This window comes from Rhinoderma darwinii, chromosome 1, assembly GCF_050947455.1.
Source record: "Rhinoderma darwinii isolate aRhiDar2 chromosome 1, aRhiDar2.hap1, whole genome shotgun sequence".
In the NCBI taxonomy this organism is placed as follows: domain Eukaryota; kingdom Metazoa; phylum Chordata; class Amphibia; order Anura; family Rhinodermatidae; genus Rhinoderma; species Rhinoderma darwinii.
The window spans coordinates 31,524,026-31,548,075 of NC_134687.1; the positions used below are offsets into that span (position 1 = coordinate 31,524,026).

General features: G+C 45.9%; 1 protein-coding gene across 1 annotated transcript in view; it reads right to left on the minus strand.

Moving 5' to 3' along the window:
* Positions 1 to 2,960: 2,960 nt before the first annotated feature.
* MXD4 (MAX dimerization protein 4) overlaps positions 2,961 to 24,050 on the minus strand; it is a 70,791-nt gene continuing 49,701 nt past the window's right edge. Inside the window, exons 3-6 of the mRNA XM_075848964.1 lie at positions 22,323 to 22,352; positions 7,942 to 8,056; positions 5,549 to 5,708; positions 2,961 to 3,171 (exon numbers count right to left, since the gene is read on the minus strand). Of these exons, the coding sequence (XP_075705079.1) occupies positions 3,023 to 3,171; positions 5,549 to 5,708; positions 7,942 to 8,056; positions 22,323 to 22,352 (454 nt within the window). The 3' untranslated portion in view covers positions 2,961 to 3,022. The remainder of the gene's footprint in view (positions 3,172 to 5,548; positions 5,709 to 7,941; positions 8,057 to 22,322; positions 22,353 to 24,050) is intronic.

Consider the following 24,050-nt stretch of genomic DNA (forward strand, 5'->3'; position numbering starts at 1 on the left):
AAACCTGTACAAACCTAATACTTCTCACAGCTGAGAGGTTGCTACAATTGTATCCGGTCTTGAAAATCCTCTGTAAGGCCCCAGGCACACGACCGTATATTTCATCCGTAATTACGGACCTATTCATTTCTATTGGCCACGGACACCTTTCAGTATTTTTATGGATGGGTGTCGATGCTGAAAAAATGATAGAACCTGTCCTATTCTTGTCCGTAGTTACGGCACGGACTCTCCCATGGAAGCCTATGGGCACTTCCATAAATACGGACGGCTACGGATGTGCATCCGTAAACCGTCCGTATTTACGGAAACGTTGCTATGCAACAAGTTGGTGACATCATTTGCAGCCTCCCTCTTTTTTAATGGATCCGTATATATGGATCAAATATGGACCGTATTTACGGATAGATGAAAATACGGTCGTGTGCATGAGGCCTAAGCTACATACATCAGCAGAATGAATCTCTGATAGTTTGGTAAAATATATTAGTATAAAGTCCAGATGGTTAAGCAGCATTACTGTATCTAGACTGGATACAATTGTAGCAAGTCATCAGCTGTGAGAAGTAGAGTAATAGATCTGTACAGGTTTCCGCCCATTCACTGACAGCAAACAATCCAATTCACTGACAGAGATCTTGAAAATGGTGAGGAATCGAAACACAAAATAAATTAAAAAGTTTCAGAACTTTCCATTATAGAATGATTAAGCTTTCTTTAAATAAAACTGGACAACCCCTTTAAATAGCTGCTATTTCAAAGTCCCAGATAACGTTATCAACTAGTGATACCATGGAGTGCCCTGTGCTTAGCAAGGCCACTAGTCACATTGGTTGAGCCCAAAAAAATGGCTATCTCCTCGCTGTAATATAGGCTAGGACTACGGCTCCATGACAGGCTCCGATGTAACCGTAGGATTGCGCCAGCAACAATAGTGGCTTGTCATGTTGCCAGAGCAACGGGACAACAGTTTGTCCCAAATAGGACTGTTTTCCCGTCCGCAATGGGTACGCAACCCGGCAAAGCCGTTACTGTAGCTCTAACACGATCGCCCATGTAGCCTCCGCTTAACAGGTCACGCTCCCCCCTACCCATCAAGCCTTGCTCTAACAGAGAAAATGAGGCCGCGTTACACGAAAGAAACTAAACTACGACTTCATAGTATTGCTACAATTCTCATAGATACATATTTAAAGTATACAAAATAAACAGTGCCGTTTCACAGCATGATTTTTTTTTCCCTACATTTTTTTTTTTGTTACTTTTTTCGTTCTAGACGTTAAAGTTCCTAGTGTGCTGAGGAAACACAATGTAATACGCAGCAGCCGTAAGCCATGCCGTCAGTAAAAACGCACCGGTAGCGGAAAGGTTACACACAAAACAAGCGGTTACTCCTTAGTCATTAAATTCTAACAGCTTTTGTGTTATCAAACCCAGTGCTGCCTGTTCAGAGGGGAGTCTCTGGGGGTTTCCGAGTAGATCGATGGTCCCGTTCCTGTATACTGCATTAGATAATACTGTAACTCCATAACGTTATATTGTATAATCAGGGAGTTGTGATGTCATCATGTCACAGGCTTAGCAGTGGAGGCTGCAGAAGTTCCATTTTTAAACCGTGTCTCCATATCTATGGGGCCCGCAGAAACCCCTGCCGCATAAGACAATGCCATAAGTGGACGGTGCAAGAGAGCGATGGCATACCGTGATATGATGTCATGACACAAGACAAACCTATATCACTAGAGATGAACCCTTCATTATAATGTTATATAATGGCACGTGAACCTGGACCCGACTATAACTTTTGCACCACGGGTCAGCGATTTCAAGCTAAAGGGCGTGCATAACATAGAGGTACACCCTGCGGCTGCTAGGGGGCCCTTGAAGAGAGAGGGGCCCGGCTCAGGTTGATTCCATCCCCTTTGCTACTGAACCTAAGCAGGACTTTCCTCTCCAGAAAAACGGCATTGTTAGCCATCAATGAGGTGGGGAATTGAAAGGGTCATTAGAGGACGTGGAGGGGAAAAAAACACCAGGTCTTTATATCCTGGTGGCAAAAACCAGCACCATATTGAGGGGCTCATTTTGATCTTTGCTATGAGCCCTGTTCTCTGTTATGTACGCCCCTGGGCTATATGTCTAGATATATATATATATATATATATATATATATATATATATATATATATATATATATATATATATATATATGTATAGTTAGTTCCACATTATCTGAATGCAGTAATCCTAATATCTGAAGATCATCCCCCGAACATGAGATACCATCCGGTCTGCCTCAGGCTAATCCGCAGCGCCATATACTGCAATGTAAAAGCCGATTGGTCAACAGCGAAGAGATAGAATACGATATACATATATGAAGTCACTCTCAGAACAGACTTTCCTCGTGTCCTCGTATACAGTACAACCTGTACATTGTAATAACCTCCCCAAATCACCACCAGACTCCTCTCCTCCTGCTCTCCCAACCCAAGTGCTTGAAATACTGACTCTGATAAGTCTCACTGCCTGTTCTTCAGACGCTCCACAATCCTTTATTTCGCTATGTGTAACTATGAAGATTCTCCAGCATGTAAAATACTACTTCATTCTGAAAAACTATATGATCTCTGGTAATCAAAAATATCTGACCTGCTTTTTTTTCTCCTCCTGTATATTCATGTAATACTTAGTAATGGAATGATAGGACTGCAAAATTGGGCTAAACCTTTTTTTTTTTTTTTTATGCTACTACCATAACAGCCTCCCCGCCAGGATTCCACCAGAAGCTTAGTCGGGGTCTCTAGTGCTATGGTTGCAAAGAAGGGAGCCCCGCAGCAAGAATGCTCCGTTTCAGGACTTTGCGTTGGATCGTGTCCTGGCTGAGCGGCAGATAACAATTCTTTTTTTTTTTTTTTTAGTCGTTTCCTTTGTTTGTTTTTATAATGTTTTTTTGTTTTGTTTTTTTTCAACATAAGTGCCTTCAGTTGGATGGTCCTGAATTGGTCCAGTAATTTGGCCACTATAAGAGACTGGAATTAAGTCTCAGGGAATGTGTGTAGCCGCTATCGCTTGAGCTGCTTTGCAAACTGTAGTGGTCATCAACATCGCTGGCACTTCCAATACTGTCCATTTCTCCTGGTGCAAACTCCATGCCTTCAATGTCCACTTCTGAAAAGACAAAGACAATGGAGAATGTTACTGCAGGACTCCCACTCCCCTTAATCAATATATAATACCTAGTAGGAGTGTTCCAAAACAAGTCTGTGCAGCAACGAGTGGCAGTATATTGTTACAATGTCTTATTCACAATTAACTTTGGAAACCCCCTCCCCCTCCATCATTGGTATCACGAGATACATGGGAGTCATTATGTACAATTTCGCCGGGGTGTTCATGATAACAGTTTCTATGACTTTGCAGTTTTGGACTGATTAGGACGTAACGTAATTTCAGGTCCATGAGATTAGAATAATAACCCCTCAACCAGAGGCATCTATTGCATTAGAGGGAATGGGACGTAAGATTGGGAATCTACGTGGCTGCGGGTCTGTACAGGATGGGGTATAGAGGGCAGTGCTGTAATTTAACCACTTAGAGGCCAGTGTCCAGCCTGCTGACAGTGTCCACTGTAGTAATTGTCCCTCCTAAATCTCACGATTGGAGATAATGATATAATCGGTTTACTATTATTACTGGGTAAGGTTCTTTCCCATAAATTTCAAACTCACTAATCTTAATTTATCTTGACCTGATCATGAGAAATGAGTATTATGTTGCATAACTTCTAATTCAGGTAAAATGAAAGATATTGTTCAAAAGTTACTCGGGTCCACATTATAAGACAGGGGGTCTGCAACTGTTGTGGTAATATTATCTGTTTCTGGGAAAGCTGGGTGACAACCTGTATGACCTTCATTACAGCTCCAGTAGGATTATCACAGGGCAATTAAATGGTACTACCATTATTGACAATTATCTCCTACCCAGCAGGATAGGTGATTATTCAGGGCAACAACACTGGGACCCCCATCTATCGTGAGAACGGAGGTTTCCAACCCCTGTTCATCCTCACTGCACCCCCAACAGTGAGGAGGACCTTAATTCGAGCATGCACCCCTACTGCTCCAATCAATGTTTATTAACCTGGTGGAAACAGCCAAGCACTTTACTCTGCTGTTTTTGTGCATGTTTGCTTGCAGCTCCATTTAAGAAGCAGTCGAGCAGTGAAGAGAAACAGGGAATTTGGGACCCCCGTTCTCGCAATCCGTCCCAGCCGTGGGGCCCCCGGCAGTCAGAAAATTATCACCTATTCTGTGGATAGGTGATCATTGTCCATTCTGGAAATACCCCTTTAAGTGTATGTTCACACGCAGTGTTTTCAGGCATATTTCGGGCCATTTACACCTTGAAAAACGACTGAAAAAACGGAAGCTGAACGCCTACAAACATCTGCCCATTGAAATCAATGGGAAAAACAGCATTTAGTTCATACGGGGTGTCTTTTTACGCCGCTGTTTTAAAAAAACGGAGCATAAAAAGTAGTAGCATATCACTTCTTGAGGCGTTTTTTGGAGATGATTTTCCATTGAACACTATGAAAAATGCCTGAAAAGAAGCCTCAGGGTTTGTTCACACGAAAACGCAAAAATGTCTGAAAATACGGAGCTGTTTTCAAGGGAAAACAGCTCTTGCTTTTCAGGCGTTTTTTAAGCCACTCGCGTTTTTCGAGGCATTCTTTACGGCCGTTTTTTGAGCGGTTTTCAATAGAGTCTATGACAAACGGCTCCAAAAACGTCCCAAGAAGTGTCCTGCACTTCTTTTTCCCATAGAAATCAATGGGCAGATGTTTGAGTCGTTCTGCTTCCGACTTTTTCGTTCGTTTTTCGAGAATAGCCCGTGTGAACATACCCTAACTGATTTTGTTCCAGTCTGTGAGCTCTCCTGATTTCTGCAGACAAATATTTAGGCACTGCCCTGCTAGGACCTTCTCTTCGATGACATCATGATAGATCTACATTTCCCTGCATTTCTTGGTGAAGGTTGTTGTCATTCTTGTACAATGTGAGCTCCTTTTCTCTCTCTCATTACAGCTTTTTTTTTGCACCCAAACGAAAGCGGGGGATGGTTTGAGAAAGTTGAGGTACTCCGAATGACAAAAAGTGATATGAGGAGGAATCTTGTAATGTGAACAAAGTGACGATGAGACCAGACAGCAGCAACATGAAATATACACTACATCATCCTGAATGAATAAACATTGACAGGTCTTGAGAAAAAACGGCAGAATTTTGTAAAAAAACAAAACACTAATTATACATGAGGATTCTGGATCAATGCGAAATATTCATTTTCGTCTGAAGTTGTGTTATATGCTCCTTCACTGAGTGTCAAATGCGGTCAGCGCAGCGGCATGGGTTACCACTGGGCCCTGTCGTCTGTGTCCTGGGTCTATGGACCCCTCAGCTGCAAAACTACGAGCTGCCCCCTCTACCTAATATCTGCAGACAATGATAAGGGACACATGAAAGCTGTTAGTCGCCCTCACCTTGTTCAGAGTCAGTGGATATGATGGAGCCCATACTATCAGTGCGCATGCGCTCCATCCCATGTACGGAGAGCTGATCTAGACGGCGCTTGAGGTAGCGATGTTCTCTCTGAAGCTGCTCTTTAACGTTCAGTGCTTTTCGGTCCTGTTCTTCTAATTTCTGACATGAAAGGAACAGAAATAAGCCTGGATCTGTAGGTTTATTTTGCACCTGATAAAGCAATATCCACTGACATTCTTGCTAGAAACAGGTGGAGTTATGTCATTTATGAGCAGATATAGGGCAGCGTGTGGTATATTCTGTCCAAATCCTTATGTTATATTGTGAAAATGTTACAGAGAATACACATTAAGTAAAGCAAAATCGAAACAAATTAAAAGATATAAAATACCAAGGTGCAGACACACATATATAATATAGTTCTGATAATCTGGATAGATAGATAGATAGATAGATAGATAGATAGATAGATAGATAGATAGATAGATAGATAGATAGATAGATAGATAGATAGATAGATAGATAGATAGATATGAGGTAGATAGATAGATAGATATGAGGTAGATAGATAGATAGATAGATAGATAGATAGATAGATAGATAGATATGAGATAGATAGATAGATAGATAGATAGATATGAGGTAGATAGATAGGAGATAGATAGATAGATAGATAGATAGATAGATAGATAGATAGATAGATAGATAGATAGATAGATAGATAGATAGATAGATAGATAGATAGATAGATAGATAGATATGAGGTAGATAGATAGATATGAGATAGATAGATATGAGATAGATAGATAGATAGATATGAGATAGATAGATATGAGATAGATAGATAGATATGAGATAGATAGATAGATAGATAGATAGATAGATAGATAGATAGATAGATAGATAGATAGATAGATAGATAGATAGATAGATAGATAGATAGATAGATAGATAGATATGAGGTAGATAGATAGATATGAGATAGATAGATAGATAGATAGATAGATAGATAGATAGATAGATAGATAGATAGATAGATAGATAGATAGATAGATATGAGGTAGATAGATAGATATGAGATAGATAGATATGAGATAGATAGATAGATAGATATGAGATAGATAGATAGATATTTTTGGGATTGGTGGTTCTCAGTGATTGGACTCCCACTGATCACACTTTTAACACCATGTTTTTTCCGATCTAACATTCTGTGCTGATTATCTTCTTAAAGGGGTTGTCCCATCCGGACCATACCTGTCCATAGAGGGGGGGGGGGGCGTTTGACCCTCCTCTATGTGCCAGAACAGACAACCGCTGTAAGAGCGGCGCCTGTTCTGGCGGATCCGCTGCATCCTTGCATTATATGGGCAGCCATTCATTTGAAATGTGTGGCTAGCCACTGCTTTCCCTGGCGATCGCTGGGGGTGAGATGAACCGCACTTGCGGTGATCAGCTGTCTCCTATATTAAAAGTGGTTGTCATTGATGAGACACCTCCTGTAATACATCTTTATAGAGGTTGAAGCTCCACTTTTTCTGAAACAAAGCTCCAAATCCCTTGCATGGAAATACAGTTAAATCATGTAATCAGAGTCCCTGCAGTCACCACTAGGGGAGATTACTGCCTACTGGGGGGAATATATCAACAGATTGCGATTTTTTTGGGCACATCATAGTTGCGACTTCTTACTTTTCTTGCCACTTTCCGAAAGTGTATACAAAAGATGGCGGGGTGTAGCCAAAGGGGGTGGCACCTCCACCGGAACAACAGATTTATCATAATTTGAGCCAGAAACTGGCGTAAGTTATGGCGCAAAACTACATTTACATTTCAATTGCACGGACAGCCGAAGATGCGCCAAATATATTAAGAGGTGTGCACCTTTTAATATATATATTGCATTTCCGGCAATGTAAATTAGTTTAAGACTGGGATGTGACATGCCAGTCTTAATATATTTCTCCCACTGTGTTGTTATTATTAATTTAATATATAACTAGTATGCTCCTCAGCTCCCTCTAGTGGTGGCAGCAGGTAGAATGGTATTTAACTCTATGACTATGCAGGCGATTTGGAGCTCAGTACTGTATAAAAAAAAGGAGCCAAAACTGCAATACAGAGGTCTTAAGAAATGTATCAGCACAGAACATTAAACCGAGTTAGATTAAAAAAATAAAATGGTGTTTAATTTCGTTTTTGTGCAATGGATAGAGGGAAACATTTCAATGTAGCAGAGAAAGCTTTTCATCAAATGTAATAGACTTTTTAAAGAGACCGGGATATAAGGTTGGGTTCACACGTAGCAGTCAAACACATTTTTACTGACTCCTGAGCCCTGCCTAAGGATAAGGGTTTCTTCTTCCCCAAAGAGGAACCTGCAGACACCTACCTTAATGTGCATTTTTGCTCTTTTCAAGAGACTTAGAGTGGTATGTCTGTTGCTGTCGGGTCCGAGCGGCACAAGTTGCTTCAGCTGCTCCAAATATAGCCTTAGTTTTGCTCGCCTAAAAAAATAAAAATGAAAATGGTGTCATGGGAAACTTAGTGCATTAGTCTCATTCAGTCTGACTCCCTATAGCGCTGGACATGATTATATATATATATATATATATATATATATATATATATATATACACAAACACATGTGAGCAGTTGAGCCTATAATGAGGAATAATATCCACAAATCTGTCAGCAGCAGACGTCATAAAACAGCCTGACTTTGGAGAGGTCTTTCTGAATATATAAGGGCAAGACAATTCCATACAATCCGATATCAGAACCTGACTGCAAACTTTCCAGCAGTCTAAAGCCAGAACATTAGATCTTGGATGACGACATTATATTATGTAAGTGCTTCTTAAAGCGTACCTAACTTTTCAGGTGACTTTTCAGAATAAGCTGACATATGTGTGTACATGAGGAATAACACTATTTCTGACCATTATAAGACTTGTATCCTGCATTATTTAGCAGTTTTCACCTCTGCAGGCTATCTCTCTAATGCTCTGTTTTCTCTGAGCTTTTATACATTGCACTCAGGGAAGAGGAGAATCCTGCTCTCCTATCTATCACACATATATAGAAGCTGCAGCAGCAGCAGGGAGGACATTATGCAGCAGTAATGAGCAGTGTAGCTGAGAACCCAGCACTGGGTTGAGACAGTAACGCTTACCAGGAAGTTGCAGCAGCGTCTATGTGAGTTTCTTTCTCACTCTACTCTTGCTCCCCACTCCTCTCCATAGACTTGTAAGGGCAGTGTCTGTGTCAATCTCTCTTTGCTCCCCCTCTTATCGCCATAGACTTGTATGGGCAGTGTGTCTATGTCTATCTCTCTCTGCTTCCTCCCCCTTTCTCTCCTCCTCATAAAGCTGTATTGGCAGTTTATCTGTGTCTCTCTCTCTCTCTCCTCCTGCTCACCCTCCCCTCTCCATAGACTTCTATTGACAGGCAGTGAAGAGACACACCCCTTCTTCCTGCAGTCTGTCTCCTCTGTGCTGTAACCAGGGCTGGACTTTGCTAGACCACAGGAGGTGGTCAGAAGATTACAGGAATGTAGACCCCTAGTGGCAGTAAGTTCACACAGAGTTTGCATGGATAAAACAGCAACATTTTTACAGTAAGTAAATTAGAAAGTTGATCTATATCAGGTAAACTATTAGATTAGCATAAGTTGTTTGAAAAGTTAGTCTATTTAAGCAATTCCCCAATATATTCTGAACATGACTTACAAAACCCTTTACCATATTCCCTCCAGATACCTGTATATAATCATTATAAGGCCACATGCACGCACACTTTTTTTTACATACATTTTTGGTGGCATTTTTTATTTAGTTACATTTTCTACATGTGTTTTCATGGCATTTTCTAAAGTCCTATGGAGAAGCCTATGAAGAAAATCTCCAGAAATAAAACCATACCCAGAGCATACGCCAGAAATAAAACCATACCCACAGCATACGCCAGAAATAAAACCATACCCAGAGCATACGCCAGAAATAAAACCATACACACAGCATACGCCAGAAATAAAACCATACCCACAGCATACGCCAGAAATAAAACCATACCCACAGCATACGCCAGAAATAAAACCATACCCACAGCATACGCCAGAAATAAAACCATACCCACAGCATACGCCAGAAATAAAACCATACCCAGAGCATACGCCAGAAATAAAACCATACCCACAGCATACGCCAGAAATAAAACCATACCCAGAGCATGCTGTAGTTTTTAGTTTTTTTTTTAAATATCCACCCCAAAAATGCTACAAAAACGACACAAACCAAGATGCTGTGTATGCACGGTAGGTTTTCTCATATTTTACTGTATAATTGAAACCATTTTGACGGGTAGGTTAACATATCGGTATCCAAATGATCAACTGAACCATCTCTAATACAGAATGTTTGTGAATCAATCGTATCACGTGATAGGATGTGATTACGTCACATGCCCTGACGGACTGACGTAGTGGAGCCAGGGGAGGGAGTTAAAGATTATATACACCTTTCAAATCGTTTTTTTGTTTGTTTTTTTAAATAAAATTGTCCATTATTGTGATTGGTGCAACTTTCTAAATACAGTTAATTAAAGATTATTATTGCTTTTTGAGATACAGTTGCTTTGTATCCTGTATACAGAGCAGCTGTATATCGGGCAGAATCCTGTATCTGTCGGGTCCGCGGGACTGACGGATTCAATGACAGCGGGTCCTCTGTGGCTCCGCCACGCAGGATCAAGCTGTTAACGATCGCAAAGTTCATAACTTAGATGTGATCGATACCAGGTGGATCCTGCGTGTCTCACGGACCTGACGGATTCAGGTCTCAGCGCATGATACAGCTGCTCTGTATACAGGATACAAAGCAGCTGTATCTCAAAAAGCAAAAATAGTTTTTAATATGTAATTAGGAAGTTGCAACAATCACACTGATACACATTTTTATTCAAAATAAAAACAAAAATTGATTTCAAAGGCGTATATCACCTTTAACTCTTAAAGACCCACCTTCAGGTCACTGGCTATTTGAAACATTACCACATGTGGTAAATAAGCAGCCCTCACAGGAGCCTGTGCCCACTGGCACGCCTCCACCCTACTTCCTTTTTTTTTGCCCATCTCAAGCACAACTTCTCTGGAAAACACCTTCTTATCCCCTGAAGAGTCCACGGAACGGCGGACAGAACCATGTCCTGTCCGGTAATGTTTCTACAACGGGTCAGCTAAGGGATTTTGTTAATTAGGGTAAAGTTCCGGTCGGGCGGCACCGTTAGGCCATAAGGGATGACTAGCCCCAAACTAGGGCTCATTAGGACAGCAGCTGTCCCTGCACAAACCTGCCTTTTACCTATTCCTGGATTTACCATCCACATTACCAGGACACCCCCCTAATCCATCTGACTGGGTAAGATCATTCTTGTTCTTTAATTGAACACTGTTGGATGGCCTGGCACTTCACAATTTACCAGTATATGTTATATTGTCGTTGCCACATCAATGTGAGAGACATTGGGGGAGATTTATTAAGACCGGCGTTTCATACACCAGTCTCAATAGAAAGTTGGAGTAACGCCACAATTATGGTGCAACATCCGCGGCCGTGCGCCGTCCGTTCCCCCTCATTGGACATAAAATAAAAACATACTCAGCTCACAGCTGCTCTTCTCCCCTCCGGGTCCCCTCAACATGCCGCGTCAGGGCCTTATGTGTGCCGCAACACTTCAACGTCATCAGTGCTGTATCACATACAACGCGCTGACGCTGCCGGACATCAATATGTTGTATGAGCTGCGTCATGCGGAGGGGAAAAGAGGAGGTAAGCACAAATCCACGCCCCTTTCCACAAAACTTGGTAGAGCGACGGAAAAAGGCCAACTTTTGTTTTTGTGTATCTTGACTTTGGTGGCGTGAATATTAATACACTTAGTAAAAGTAATGTTTTCATTGTCTCGTCCCTTTTGCTATTTTAGACTTTAAAGTAACATCTGGCCTCAGCATTTTTGAGCAAAAAAATGCACATAAGAAAACGCAAAAACGCAAGTAAACGCTGTGATTTCAGCCAAACAATAGCAAGAAAACAATTAAAATTTGCGATACATTAAGGTAAACATTGGCGGTTATATTGCGGTGACATTGACTATGATATAATGCGCAACTATGCTCAAGGGAATTCGAAATGTCATGAAATGATGAAGAAGCGACGAAAAAGACACAAAACATCTGGAAAAACAAAACATTCCTTAAGAAAATGACCATGTGGTAATCCCGCTGTAAAATACGACACCCGTGTCTCCAGCTGCATACAGAGTTAACTGGTCTCCCAACGCTGCTAGCTGCATGTGGTTCCGAGCCGCCACTAGGGGTGCAATTAGCATACAACTAAATACAGAACAGACGCCCTAGTGATGGCAGCAGGGGCGCTAAGATTGTAAGGGTATATTTAAATGAGTCATTTCTATTGCGGTTTTTGTTGCCTTTTCTTTGACAAAAATGGTGCGGTTTTGTACTGATTACAAAAAACGCAGCAAAAATCGCAATAAAAACTACTCATGTTAATACCCCTTTAGGCTGGGTTCCCACGGGTCGGATACGCTGCGTAGAAAACGGCCGCGTAAAAAAACGCCCAACGGAACAGAACGCCGTTTTTCCCATTGAAATCAATGGGCAGATGTTTGGAGGCGTTCTGCTTCCGATTTTTCGTCGGTGTGAACATACCGTTACTAAGCAAACAGCAGAGCAAAATAAACATTTATTAAGGGTTTTCTGGTTTTATATAAAGAAAGCTTATTCATTGTAGAATGAAATGTTATTTTTCACCAATTTCAAGATCTCGGATTGCTGTCAGTGAATGCATACATTCTTGTTTATATTCAGAGGCTAAAAACCCATCCCGATCATGTCCAACTAACACAGGTGCAGGGCTCGTTGCAATGTTTCAGAGCTCTCTCTCGTAGGGGGTGCGTTTAGATGAGATGTTTTTGCCTGCATGATAAAAAAAAGCATAAAAAATTACCGCAAAACGCATGTGGATTTACTGCAAATTGCCGCTGTTTTTGATGTGGTTTAGGCCTGTGTGGTTTTTACCGGTGAAACTTCTAAAATATATTGTTGTGTTTACCTGTAAAAACTGCACAGGCAAAAAACGCATTGCAAGTCGCAGCAATTCACAGTAAAACCGCTTCCGTTTTTGTCGCAATTTTTAATGGATTTTTTACCATGCGGCCCAAAACTTTTCATGTAAATGCAACCATAATGAACACCTTATCTGTTTGACTTGGACATGATCGGGATGTAAAATTGGGGTAGTTACCCATCGCAACCAATCAGATTCCACCTCTCTTTTACAGAGGCCCATTGGAAAATGAAAGAAGTAACTTAATTCGTTATCAAGAGCAACTACTCCGCTTTTCCTTTGCACCAGTTTTGATACATCTTTCCCAATGTTTCCATTTACTGACAGCAAGTAGAGATCTTGAAAATGTTGTGATACTGAAACAAAGTATAAGCATTCTAGAAGAGGCTGGACGCAGCTGCAGGCTTGAGGGAAGCCGACATGACCGTCCTGGTAGGGAAAGGGTTAATGTTACGAGGTCAGGGAAAGTTGAAGGAGCTGAAGGAGGGACGGGGAGGAGTTAAGGGGGGCGGGGGGGCCGTTACTGCGCTTCCCGCTGTTTCTCGGCATTGAGCCGGAAGCAGCGGGAGGAGTAACACACATTAAGCAAAGCTCCCCGTTGCCCGGTTCTTTAGTAATGGCAGAGGCCCTGATTTTAGAGCGGCTGCGTGCCGCTGCTGTGCACCACGGTCCCGGATGGCTGGAGGAGACCGTGGCTGCATTAACGCGGATCCCGGACGCCGTTTCGCCACGCCGGGCACGGCGTTCGGGGTCTGTTGTAAGGGACAGGCTCCCCTCCCCCGGCCCCCTTACGAGCATGGCTATGGCGGCGGGGGGGGAGTCGGCAACAACCGCTCCTGCGCTGGGCAGGCAGAGAGCGGTGCCAGGGGTGACGGCGATGCGGGCTGTGTCGACCCGTCCCTCTCGGCGGTCCCGACCTCCAGAGCGCCTTAGTCCGGAGGTAGTCCCGCGGACACGGCGTCGCAGAGGGAGCCCGATCCCGGACGCTGCAGGCCAGGCAGCTGGGAGGACCGCCCCTTCCCAGGCCCTGCGTCCTGGCAGGAATCCCAGGCCGCGACGGGGTCCGGCGGTAAGCAGGGAGTCGCAGGCTGGGCTCCCTGTCACCCCTCCCCCATCAGATGGAAGATGTCGAGAGCAAGGTACGGCCGCCCCGCATGGTGAGGTTCCGGCCAGGGGGCAGGCTTCGTCAGGATCGTCTGGACGGGCGACTAGATCTGCAGCGACGTCGAGGCAACAGGTCCGGTCGGAAGTCTGGGTCCCGGCGGTCGGGCGGCAGGTTGCCGGCCCATCGGTCAGCGCGTCCTCATCCCCTTTCCGAAGAGGTCGTTGGGAGGGACAGTCGTCGGCGAGAGAAGAATTGGAGGAAGGTGAACTGGACGTGTATCGTCGAGGTCAGGATGGTCCGGCTGACGGGAACACAGCGCCTGTGCAGCCCGGTGAGTGTATAACTCCATTATTGTCTTATCCAGCGATTTTTATGTCGGGTGTCGGCGGGGGGGCTGCTAGCATAGCATCGGGGGCCGGTAGTGGCGCGGGCGGACGCGACGGAGCGGGTTTGGCAGATTTAGTGGGTTGCTTACGGGAGCTGGTGGGGCGCCTGGATAGGGCCGCGGCGCCGGTAGTAACGGAATTGTCCCCTGCGGTAGTTTGGGAAGGCCCCAGGGACGTGGGATCGTTGCAGGCGCGTCCTGTGGTGGCGGTTAGAGAGGCGGTCGCGGTGTCGGTACAGACTGAGGTACAGAAGGACGGCGATCGAGTGCGCATGGATGATCGTGCTCGGGGGGAGGTGTATGTTTGTTTTGAGGGTCCGTTGGGGGCGCATTTAAAGCAGGAGGTGCGTGATCGGATCTGGAAAGATGAATATGTTGAAATTTTTTCTCTCTTGCCGCTGGCTAAATTTAATTTGGATAAGAGCAAGCGGGATGAGAGTAAAAAGGACGAGGAGGAACGGCGGCGGTATAGGCTTATCCCGCAGACGTTCGTTAATTGGTCGCAGGCGTTCGCCATATTGGCTAGTGTGATAGGGGAAAAGGCGCCGGAAAATTGTTCGGCGTTATTTTGTTATTTTGATGCTATTGGGGAGGCTCATAGGGCGTATGGGGGTCAGGCGTGGCTGCGATATGATGAGCAATTCCGTCAGCGGAAGGCGGTTCGGCCGGCGATTCGGTGGGACCAGAAGGATATTGCTCTCTGGTTACGGGTTACGGCTCCGGTTAGGCAGCCCTTTCTCGGGAGCGGTGGCCAGGGAGGCCAGTCTAGTCAGAGTGGACAAAGCGGCGGGGGAAAGGCGGGGTTTTGCTGGCAATTTAATGAAGGTCAGTGCAAGTTCGGGGCCACGTGCAAGTTCAAGCACGTGTGCTCCGAGTGTAATGGTGCATCACACGGGGCGGCAAAATGCCTGCGAAAAAAGAGGTCAGGGAACCAGCACGGGACTGGTCAAGGGGGTGTCGCCGGTGAGGGTGGAAAGGATGGCCCCTTATCTAAATGAGTATCCGGATAGGGCGGCAGCTAAGTTGCTTTATGAAGGGTTTCGTGTTGGGTTTGTTATTCCTCCACCTCCTTATGAGGTTCCGGTTACGCGGAGGAATTTAAAATCGGCTTACTTGCATGCGGAAGTCGTGTCGGAAAAGTTGTTAAAAGAAGTTTCGTTGGGTCGCATGTCGGGGCCATTTGTTGAGTCGCCGGTAAAAGATTTAGTTGTGTCCCCTTTGGGTATTGTCCCTAAACGCGAGCCCGGAAAGTTTCGTTTGATTCAACATTTATCGTATCCCAAAGGTTCGTCGGTAAATGACGGGATTGATCACGAGTTGTGTTCCGTAGTTTATACCTCATTCGATAAGGCGGTGGGGTTAGTGCGGGCTGCGGGTCCCGGGGCGCTGCTAGCAAAAACTGACATCGAGGCGGCGTTCAGGTTGTTGCCGGTTCATCCAGAAAGCCAACGGCTGTTGGGTTGTTTTTGGAATGGGGCTTTTTACGTGGATCGGTGCCTTCCGATGGGGTGTTCCCTTTCTTGTGCATACTTCGAGGCGTTTAGTAGCTTCGTGGAGTGGGTAACGAGGGGGGCATCCGGGGTCGACTCGTTGATCCATTACTTGGATGATTTTTTGTGCGTTGGCCCGGGGGGTTCGCCGGTTTGCGGTAATCTGCTTCACGCTCTACAGAAGGTGGCGAGGGATTTTGGGATTCCTTTGGCGCCGGAAAAAACGGAGGGCCCGGTAGCGACGATTTGTTTTTTGGGAATCGAAATAGACTCGGTGGCAATGGAGTGTCGTCTCCCGGCGGATAAGTTGGGTGCTTTGAGGCTGGAGGTTCGACGGGCTTGTAGAAGGAAGAAAATGTCGCTGAGGGAGCTTCAGTCGCTGCTGGGGAAGTTGAATTTCGCTTGCCGGATTATGCCGATGGGAAGGGTGTTTGGTAGAAGGTTGGCGGCGGCAACGGCGGGAGTGCGTGCGCCGCATCATTTTGTACGGCTCAAGGAGGAGCACCGAGCTGATCTCCAGGTTTGGGATGACTTCTTGGGCCAGTACAATGGTCGCTCGCTATGGATGGCCCCAGCGCAGGATACGAGTGATTTGAATATTTTCACGGATGCGGCTGGGGCGGGTGGCTTTGGAGCTTACGGGGGAGGTCCGTGGTGCGCAGGTCAATGGCCGGCTAGCTGGGTGTCCAGTGGACTCACGCGGAATCTGGCCCTGCTCGAGCTGTTTCCCATCGTGGTGGCGGCTACCATTTGGGGGGACAGGCTCAGGGATAAGAAGGTCCGGTTTTACTGCGACAACATGGGGGTGGTGCTTGCCATTATCAACATCACGGCGTCTTCTCCTCCGGTAGTTCAATTGTTGCGACATTTAGTGTTGGTGTGTTTGTCGTTGAACGCGTGGGTGGTGGCGGTGCATGTCCCGGGTGTACGGAATTGTATTGCTGATGCTCTTTCTCGCTCGCAGTGGGACCGGTTTCGGCAATTGGCCCCGGGAGCGGAACGTCTCGGTTTGGCTTGTCCGGAGCATCTTTGGGATCTGGTATCGGTCCCGTAGAGCAGCTGTTACAAAGGTCTTTGGCGCGCACGACGTGGAGTGCTTATGCTGCTTGTTGGAGGCAGTGGGAGGAGTGGGTAAGAGAGTTGGGTGACGTCAATACGGATAGAGACAGGTTGGTGGCACTTTTGTATTGGTTAGGGGATGCCTGGGAGGCGGGGTTTTCAGTAGCGAAGGTGAACCGGTTCATATCTGCTGTGGCGTTTGGGCTTAAGTTGCGGGGCTTGCGGGATGTATCGAAGGAATTTCTGGTATCGCAGGCTTTGAAGGGGTTGCGCAGAGGTAGGGTGGAGGCGGATAGTAGAAGGCCGGTGTCGTTTGCTTTGCTTGGCTCGTTGGGGGGTTCATTAGCATCGGTATGTCGTTCTTCAGATGAAATGGATCTGTTCCGGTTGGCTTTTTCGTTAGCGTTCTTCGGAGCATTTAGAATAGGTGAGTTGGTGTCGCCAAGTACTAAACAGGCAGGGGGGCTGAGATCTGGGGAGGTGAGCCTTTTTGCAGATCGGCTGGAGGTATGGTTGCGTAGATCTAAAACTGACCAAGTAGGGAAGGGAAAACTGATAGTTTTGTTCGCTCTCCCGGGGTCGGTAATGTGTCCAGTGGAGTGCATGCGGGGTTTTACGAGAAACAGGGGGTCTCCAGATTTGCCTTTGTTACGTCATGAGGACGGGTCGTTTTTGTCCAGGTTTCAGTTTGGAGCTGTATTTAAAAAATGTTTGACGGCAGTGGGGGTTGCGGCAGGCTCATATTCATCTCATTCCGTCCGGATTGGCGCAGCAACGGAAGCGGGGCGCTGGGGGTTGGATGACGAGGGGGTGAGGCGTATTGGTCGTTGGGAGTCTAAAAGGTTTAAGTCCTATGTCCGCCCCCATATGTTGTAATTTTGTTGTTTATGTTTGAAAATGTTATATGGTGGTGCCTAACTGTGTTTTCCGTTTCAGATTCGCCTCCTTGTCTGGTGTGGTTGATGGGTCATTCGTACGTGCACTGGGGGGCTTTGAGGGCGGACGTCCGCCCGGATGGTCGCCAGTTGCGCATTCCGCGACAGGATGCGGTTGTGCATTGGCTGGGTTTTAGAGGTATGTCTTGGAACAGGGTGTTGGCGGAATTCCAGACATATGTGCGGCTTGATAGGGTTCCGGAGGTTCTAGTGTTGCACGTGGGTGGGAATGATTTAGGAGTCCGCCCTTTCCGTGAGTTGGTGCGGGATATCAAACATGATATGTTGTGTTTGTGGGTATCTTATCCCAAGTTGGTGGTAGTGTGGTCGGACATAGTCCCAAGGAAGCATTGGCGGTTAGCTAGATCGGTGGAGAGAGTCAATAAGGCTCGGATAAAAGTTAACCGGGCGGTGTCCCGTTTTGTGGCGAAGAACGGGGGCATTTGCGTGAGGCATAGGGATTTGGAGTCAGGATTGGGGAATTTCTGGAGAAGTGACGGGGTTCATCTGACCGAGGTTGGCATTGATATTTGGAGCTTGGCTATAGCAGAAGGCATAGAAAGGGCGGTGGTGGTGTGGAGGAACTCACAGGCTTAAGGTGGTCAAGGCCTGTTTCGCGGTGGCGGGGGGAGTCCTTGAGGCCAGTCAGTACAAAATGGTGGGGGGGTCGCATCGGGGGTATGCGTCCCCCAAAAAAGGTACATGGTTGAAGACTTCATCGGGTGTTATCCCTTTGAAGTGGTCTTCTGGTAGAAGGTATGTCACTTGAAGGCTTCATCGGGTGTTATCCCTTTGAAGTGGACTTCTAGTGGTCGGTATATCACTTGAGGGCTTCATCGGGTGTTATCCCCTTGAAGTGGACTTCTAGTGGTTGGAGCCATCTGCAGAGGTGAACGGTGCTTCCGAGCTGGTTTACGGCTGGAGGTAATTAGTGGTTTGCAGATGGCTAATTCGGTGTGTTCTTGAAAGGAACATCTGAAGGGGCTTCAAGGACTTCCTCTGCTCGGGTTAATGTTAACGTTTAATTGTTATTTATGATTCTGACCCATGTTGGGTCATGTGAATTATTAGGAGGAATTCTATGGTGGATTCCTAACTAGTTATCCGAATGTTTCGGATTTAAATTGTTTTTATAAAACTGTGAAATTAATAAACGGCTGCTGTGGCCATTTCACATCCAACCTCGGTGTCATGTGTCGTTACTAAATGGGGGTGGGGGATAGTATGGTCTAAGGTTAACACACGACTCTACCTAGGCAGGTCAAGAAGAGGCTGGACGCAGCTGCAGGCTTGAGGGAAGCCGACATGACCGTCCTGGTAGGGAAAGGGTTAATGTTACGAGGTCAGGGAAAGTTGAAGGAGCTGAAGGAGGGACGGGGAGGAGTTAAGGGGGGCGGGGGGGCCGTTACTGCGCTTCCCGCTGTTTCTCGGCATTGAGCCGGAAGCAGCGGGAGGAGTAACACACATTAAGCAAAGCTCCCACCCTCCCACCCTTGTTTTGTTACTCCTTAGGTCTTATGTACGTCTGTCTATGAGCGTTGTGTTTTATTTTGTGTGCTTATTTAACATGTTTTTCTTTTTTCCGGAGTAGGTTCTGTTGTCATGGCAGCTGGCGGGGGGAGTCCTTGAGGCCAGTCAGTACAAAATGGTGGGGGGGTCGCATCGGGGGTATGCGTCCCCCAAAAAAGGTACATGGTTGAAGACTTCATCGGGTGTTATCCCTTTGAAGTGGTCTTCTGGTAGAAGGTATGTCACTTGAAGGCTTCATCGGGTGTTATCCCTTTGAAGTGGACTTCTAGTGGTCGGTATATCACTTGAGGGCTTCATCGGGTGTTATCCCCTTGAAGTGGACTTCTAGTGGTTGGAGCCATCTGCAGAGGTGAACGGTGCTTCCGAGCTGGTTTACGGCTGGAGGTAATTAGTGGTTTGCAGATGGCTAATTCGGTGTGTTCTTGAAAGGAACATCTGAAGGGGCTTCAAGGACTTCCTCTGCTCGGGTTAATGTTAACGTTTAATTGTTATTTATGATTCTGACCCATGTTGGGTCATGTGAATTATTAGGAGGAATTCTATGGTGGATTCCTAACTAGTTATCCGAATGTTTCGGATTTAAATTGTTTTTATAAAACTGTGAAATTAATAAACGGCTGCTGTGGCCATTTCACATCCAACCTCGGTGTCATGTGTCGTTACTAAATGGGGGTGGGGGATAGTATGGTCTAAGGTTAACACACGACTCTACCTAGGCAGGTCATGACATAAGACAAAAAATAAATAAAAAAACTTCTCTAATAAAGTGTGTGTTCCTGTGAACCTGCTGCTGCCATTGACATTTACTGGGAGGTCGTCACTCTTTTTGTGGTATAGGCTGAGCCCATTCAATGAGCCTCTTCTCTCCTTAAAAATACGCCAACCGCAAACTCCAGCGTGTCCCGTAAAGGGCAAATGAGTCAGACTGGCACGGCGGAGTGCACTTAAAATAGATCTGGAAGCAGGAAAGACTGGGAGGGAGCAGTGCGGGTCCTGCTAACACAAGATGTAACTCTGCTATGCTGCGCGCCCGACACTGCTGCACCGCAGTCCTCTACATATGTGGAGTGCAGATAGGAAAACGGCTCATTACACGCCACAATCATTTATTACATCTATACCCACATTTCTTGTAGTTATTATTTAGAAACGAGAGATTATCACCCGATCCATCATGGTGCTCTGGCAGGGCATCAGTGCCACGTCTCTGATTCTCCCTGTGGGAGATTTAAAGAGCTTGGCTCACCCCCAAACATTGGTGGCATGTCCCTAATGTTCGTTCTGCTGGGGTTTGACTGCTGTGACCCTTGCCGATAGCTAGAATGAACTGGCACGGTGCTAGGGAAACGTCCTGCCACTTTGTCTAATGTTTTTTTCCGTGTGGGCACATGAACAACCGTTATAGTGCCTTCTATGTCTGGTGCGAGTGAACTCCTTTAAAAAATATCATGGGCCCACGGGGCAAAATCAAATCTGGAATGGTACTTTGTGTTTCTATTCCTTGTCATTTCAGAGATCTCAGCTTGCTGTATGTGAATGCAAACATTTTTAAATTCAGAGGCTGAGAACCGTTCCTGACCTAGTCCTGCTCACACCACTGAAGATTTGTTACATTGTGCCAGTGTAGGTAATCTTCTCTGTGCCAGTGTAGGCAATCTTCTCTGCTCTGTTCACACTAGCGTCATTATTTCTGTTCATAATGGAAGTCATGATGGAAGACGTGACGGGACCAAACCGCCATTGAATTTAATAATATTGATAGAATAGTGATGGAGGCTCTAAATGCAAATGTGAACAGAGCCAAATCTCTATCCAGTCATGGACTCCAGGCTGAGGGCTTTTGTCTAGACTGATACATAGCAGCAAACCTTCAGCTGTGAGACGTATAAGGTCTCAACAAGTAGCGGATACACCTGTGACCACTGCTGCATCGTTGTCCATAGTTAAGTTAAAACAAGGTAGAAATGCCGCTCTCTTTCCATTCTCAATATTAACGGGCAGTGGCATAACCACCACTGTAGCAGCCATAGCGGCTGCTACGGGGCCCGCGACATGAGGGGGCCAGCGCAGCCCACCGGCACAACCCCCCCATGCCCGTTGGCGCCGCTATGACTGCTACAGCGGTACGGACGCCATATTTAATAGTATCTGCATCCTTACGACGTAGATACTATTGAACACTATGGCGGAGCAGGGAGGTATCTCCTTACTCTGCCATTTACTAGGCTACAGGCCACGTTCGGGACGGGTTTCCTGCGCAGGCCGGCATTATGACGTCACTGGACCACGCCGGCGTTTATTCGCTCCGTTCGTCACGGAAACGGGACCTAGGTAAGTATAACTTTTTTTGTTTGGGGGTCTCTATATGGCGCTATCTACAGGAGGGGGGGTCGCTATATGGTGCTATGTACAGACGGGGGGCTGTATGGCGCAATCTACAGGAGGAGCTGTATAGCACTGTCTACAGGGGGGGCTGTTTAGCACTGTCTACAGGGGGGGCTGTATAGCACTGTCTACAGGGGGGGCTGTATAGCACTGTCTACAGGAGGAGCTGTATAGCACTGTCTACAGGAGGAGCTGTATAGCACTGTCTACAGGGGGGGCTGTATAGCACGGTCTACAGGGGGGCTGTATAGCACGGTCTACAGGGGGGGCTGTATAGCACGGTCTACAGGGGGGGCTGTATAGCACGGTCTACAGGGGGGCTGTATAGCACGTTCTACAGGGGGGCTGTATAGCACGGTCTACAGGGGGGCTGTATAGCACGGTCTACAGGGGGGCTGTATAGCACGGTCTACAGGGGGGGCTGTATAGCACGGTCTACAGGGGCGGCTGTATAGCACTGTCTACAGGGGGGGCTGTATGGTACAATCTATAGGGGAGCACTATTTACAGGGGGCACTATCTACAAGGGGGGCTGTGTGCGACACCGAGAGGAAGGGGGCCTAGGGGAGGGGGAGCCCAGTCAAAAGTTTGCTATGGGGCCCAGTCTTTCCTGGTTTCGCCGTTGTTAATGGGGGTACATTTTTGACAAGGAGACAGCCCCACATGTATAACATTAAAGTCTAAGCCGTCAACATCCCCAGAACTGAGAATTTGCATGTGACAGAAGCGTCCATCTTACCTGTGCTTTTCTAGCTCGTTGTGCGATGACCTGTGAAAGAAAATAATATTATTATCAATATGCTCATATGAAGCAACTCTTCATCATTTACAACAACTGGGGGAACTCCGTTTATACAGGTGCGGCCACCGTCATTTATCAAAACTGTCTACTAATAAAACTCTTTGTTGCCCATAGCAACCAATCACAGCGCAGGTTTTAATTTTTCATGAGCACTATAAGAAATGAAAGCTGAGCTGTGATTGGCTGCTATGGACAACAAAGACAGATTTTCTCTTAGACCATTTTCATGAAGTTCCCCCATTGGGCCTCATTTATCAAAACTGCCCAGAAGTCTTTGTTGCCCATAGCAACTAATCAGAGCTCAGCTTTCATTTTCCCAGAGTAGTTTAAGTGATAAAAGCTGCACTTGGTTGCTATGGGGAACAAGTGCATTTTTACTGTGGGGTTATGTTCACACAACATATGTTTGAGAATGAAAAATACGAGGCCGATTTCAAGAGAAAACAGCCACTTAATGCAGACGTTTTTGGAGCAGATTTTTACAGCGTTTTTGAAACTTATTTTCGAAAGTTTTTTGTAGGATCAATGGAAAATCAGCTTGTAAAACGCTTCAAGAAGCGACATGTCCCTTGTTTTTTACAAGGCGTTTTTTTCATTCAGCAGCGGAAAAATACGCCTCGAACAACACCGTGTATTTCACATTGAAATCAATGGAAAACTTTGCAGGCGTATTTCTGGAGCGTAATACGAGCGTTTTACACTCCGAAATACGCCTGAAAATTGTCAGTGTCAACATACTTTTAGGCAGTTTGGGGCCCAATGTGGAAGATTCATGAAAACGGTCTAACAGAAAAACGGTCTATGCTGCCCATAGCAACCAGTCACAGCGCATTTTTCAGGAGCATGAAAGCTGAGCTGTCATTGGTTGCTATGGGCAACAAGTACAGTTTTACTATTAGACAGCTTAAGTCCCAATAGGGAATATTCGTGAGAATTGTCTAACAGAAAAAACTGTCTAAATTGTCGATAACAACCAATCACAGCTCAGCTTTCATTTCTTATAGTACTCGTGAAAAATGAAAGCTGCGCTGTGATTGGTTGCTATAGACAACAAAAACATTGTTTATAAATCTCCCTTTGTGTTTAACCCGTTAGTGACCGGCCCATCGTGTTTCTACGTCGGTCACTAACGGGCCTTATTCCAATGCCATAGACTTTTTACGTCGCGGCATCGGAATAAGTAAACTGAGCAGGGAGCTGTCAAATCTCCCTGCTCTCAGATGCCAGAGGCAGCTGAGGGCTGGGGGCGTCCCTGCTCTGCCGGGTGAGATAGATATTAGTATCGATCTCACCCGTTTAACCCCTCAGATGCGGTGCTCAATAGCGAGCGCCACATCTGAGTGGTTTTGGAGAGGGGGAGGGAGCTCCCTCTCTCCCCCACCGACACCCGGCGATACGATCGCCGAGTGTCTGTGTCTGCGATGGCAGCCGGGGTCTAATAAAGGCTCCCAGGTCTGCCTGTGGTGAATGCCTGCTAGATCATGCCGGAGGCATGACCTAGCAGATGCCTGTCCGTTTTACACGGACAGGCATAATACACTGCAATACAAAAGTATTGCAGTGTATTATAATAGCGATCGGAGGATCGCAAAGTGAAGCCCCCTAGTGGGACTAGTAAAAAAGTGGAAAAAAAAAAAGTGAAGAAAAAATGAAAAACGCACTTTT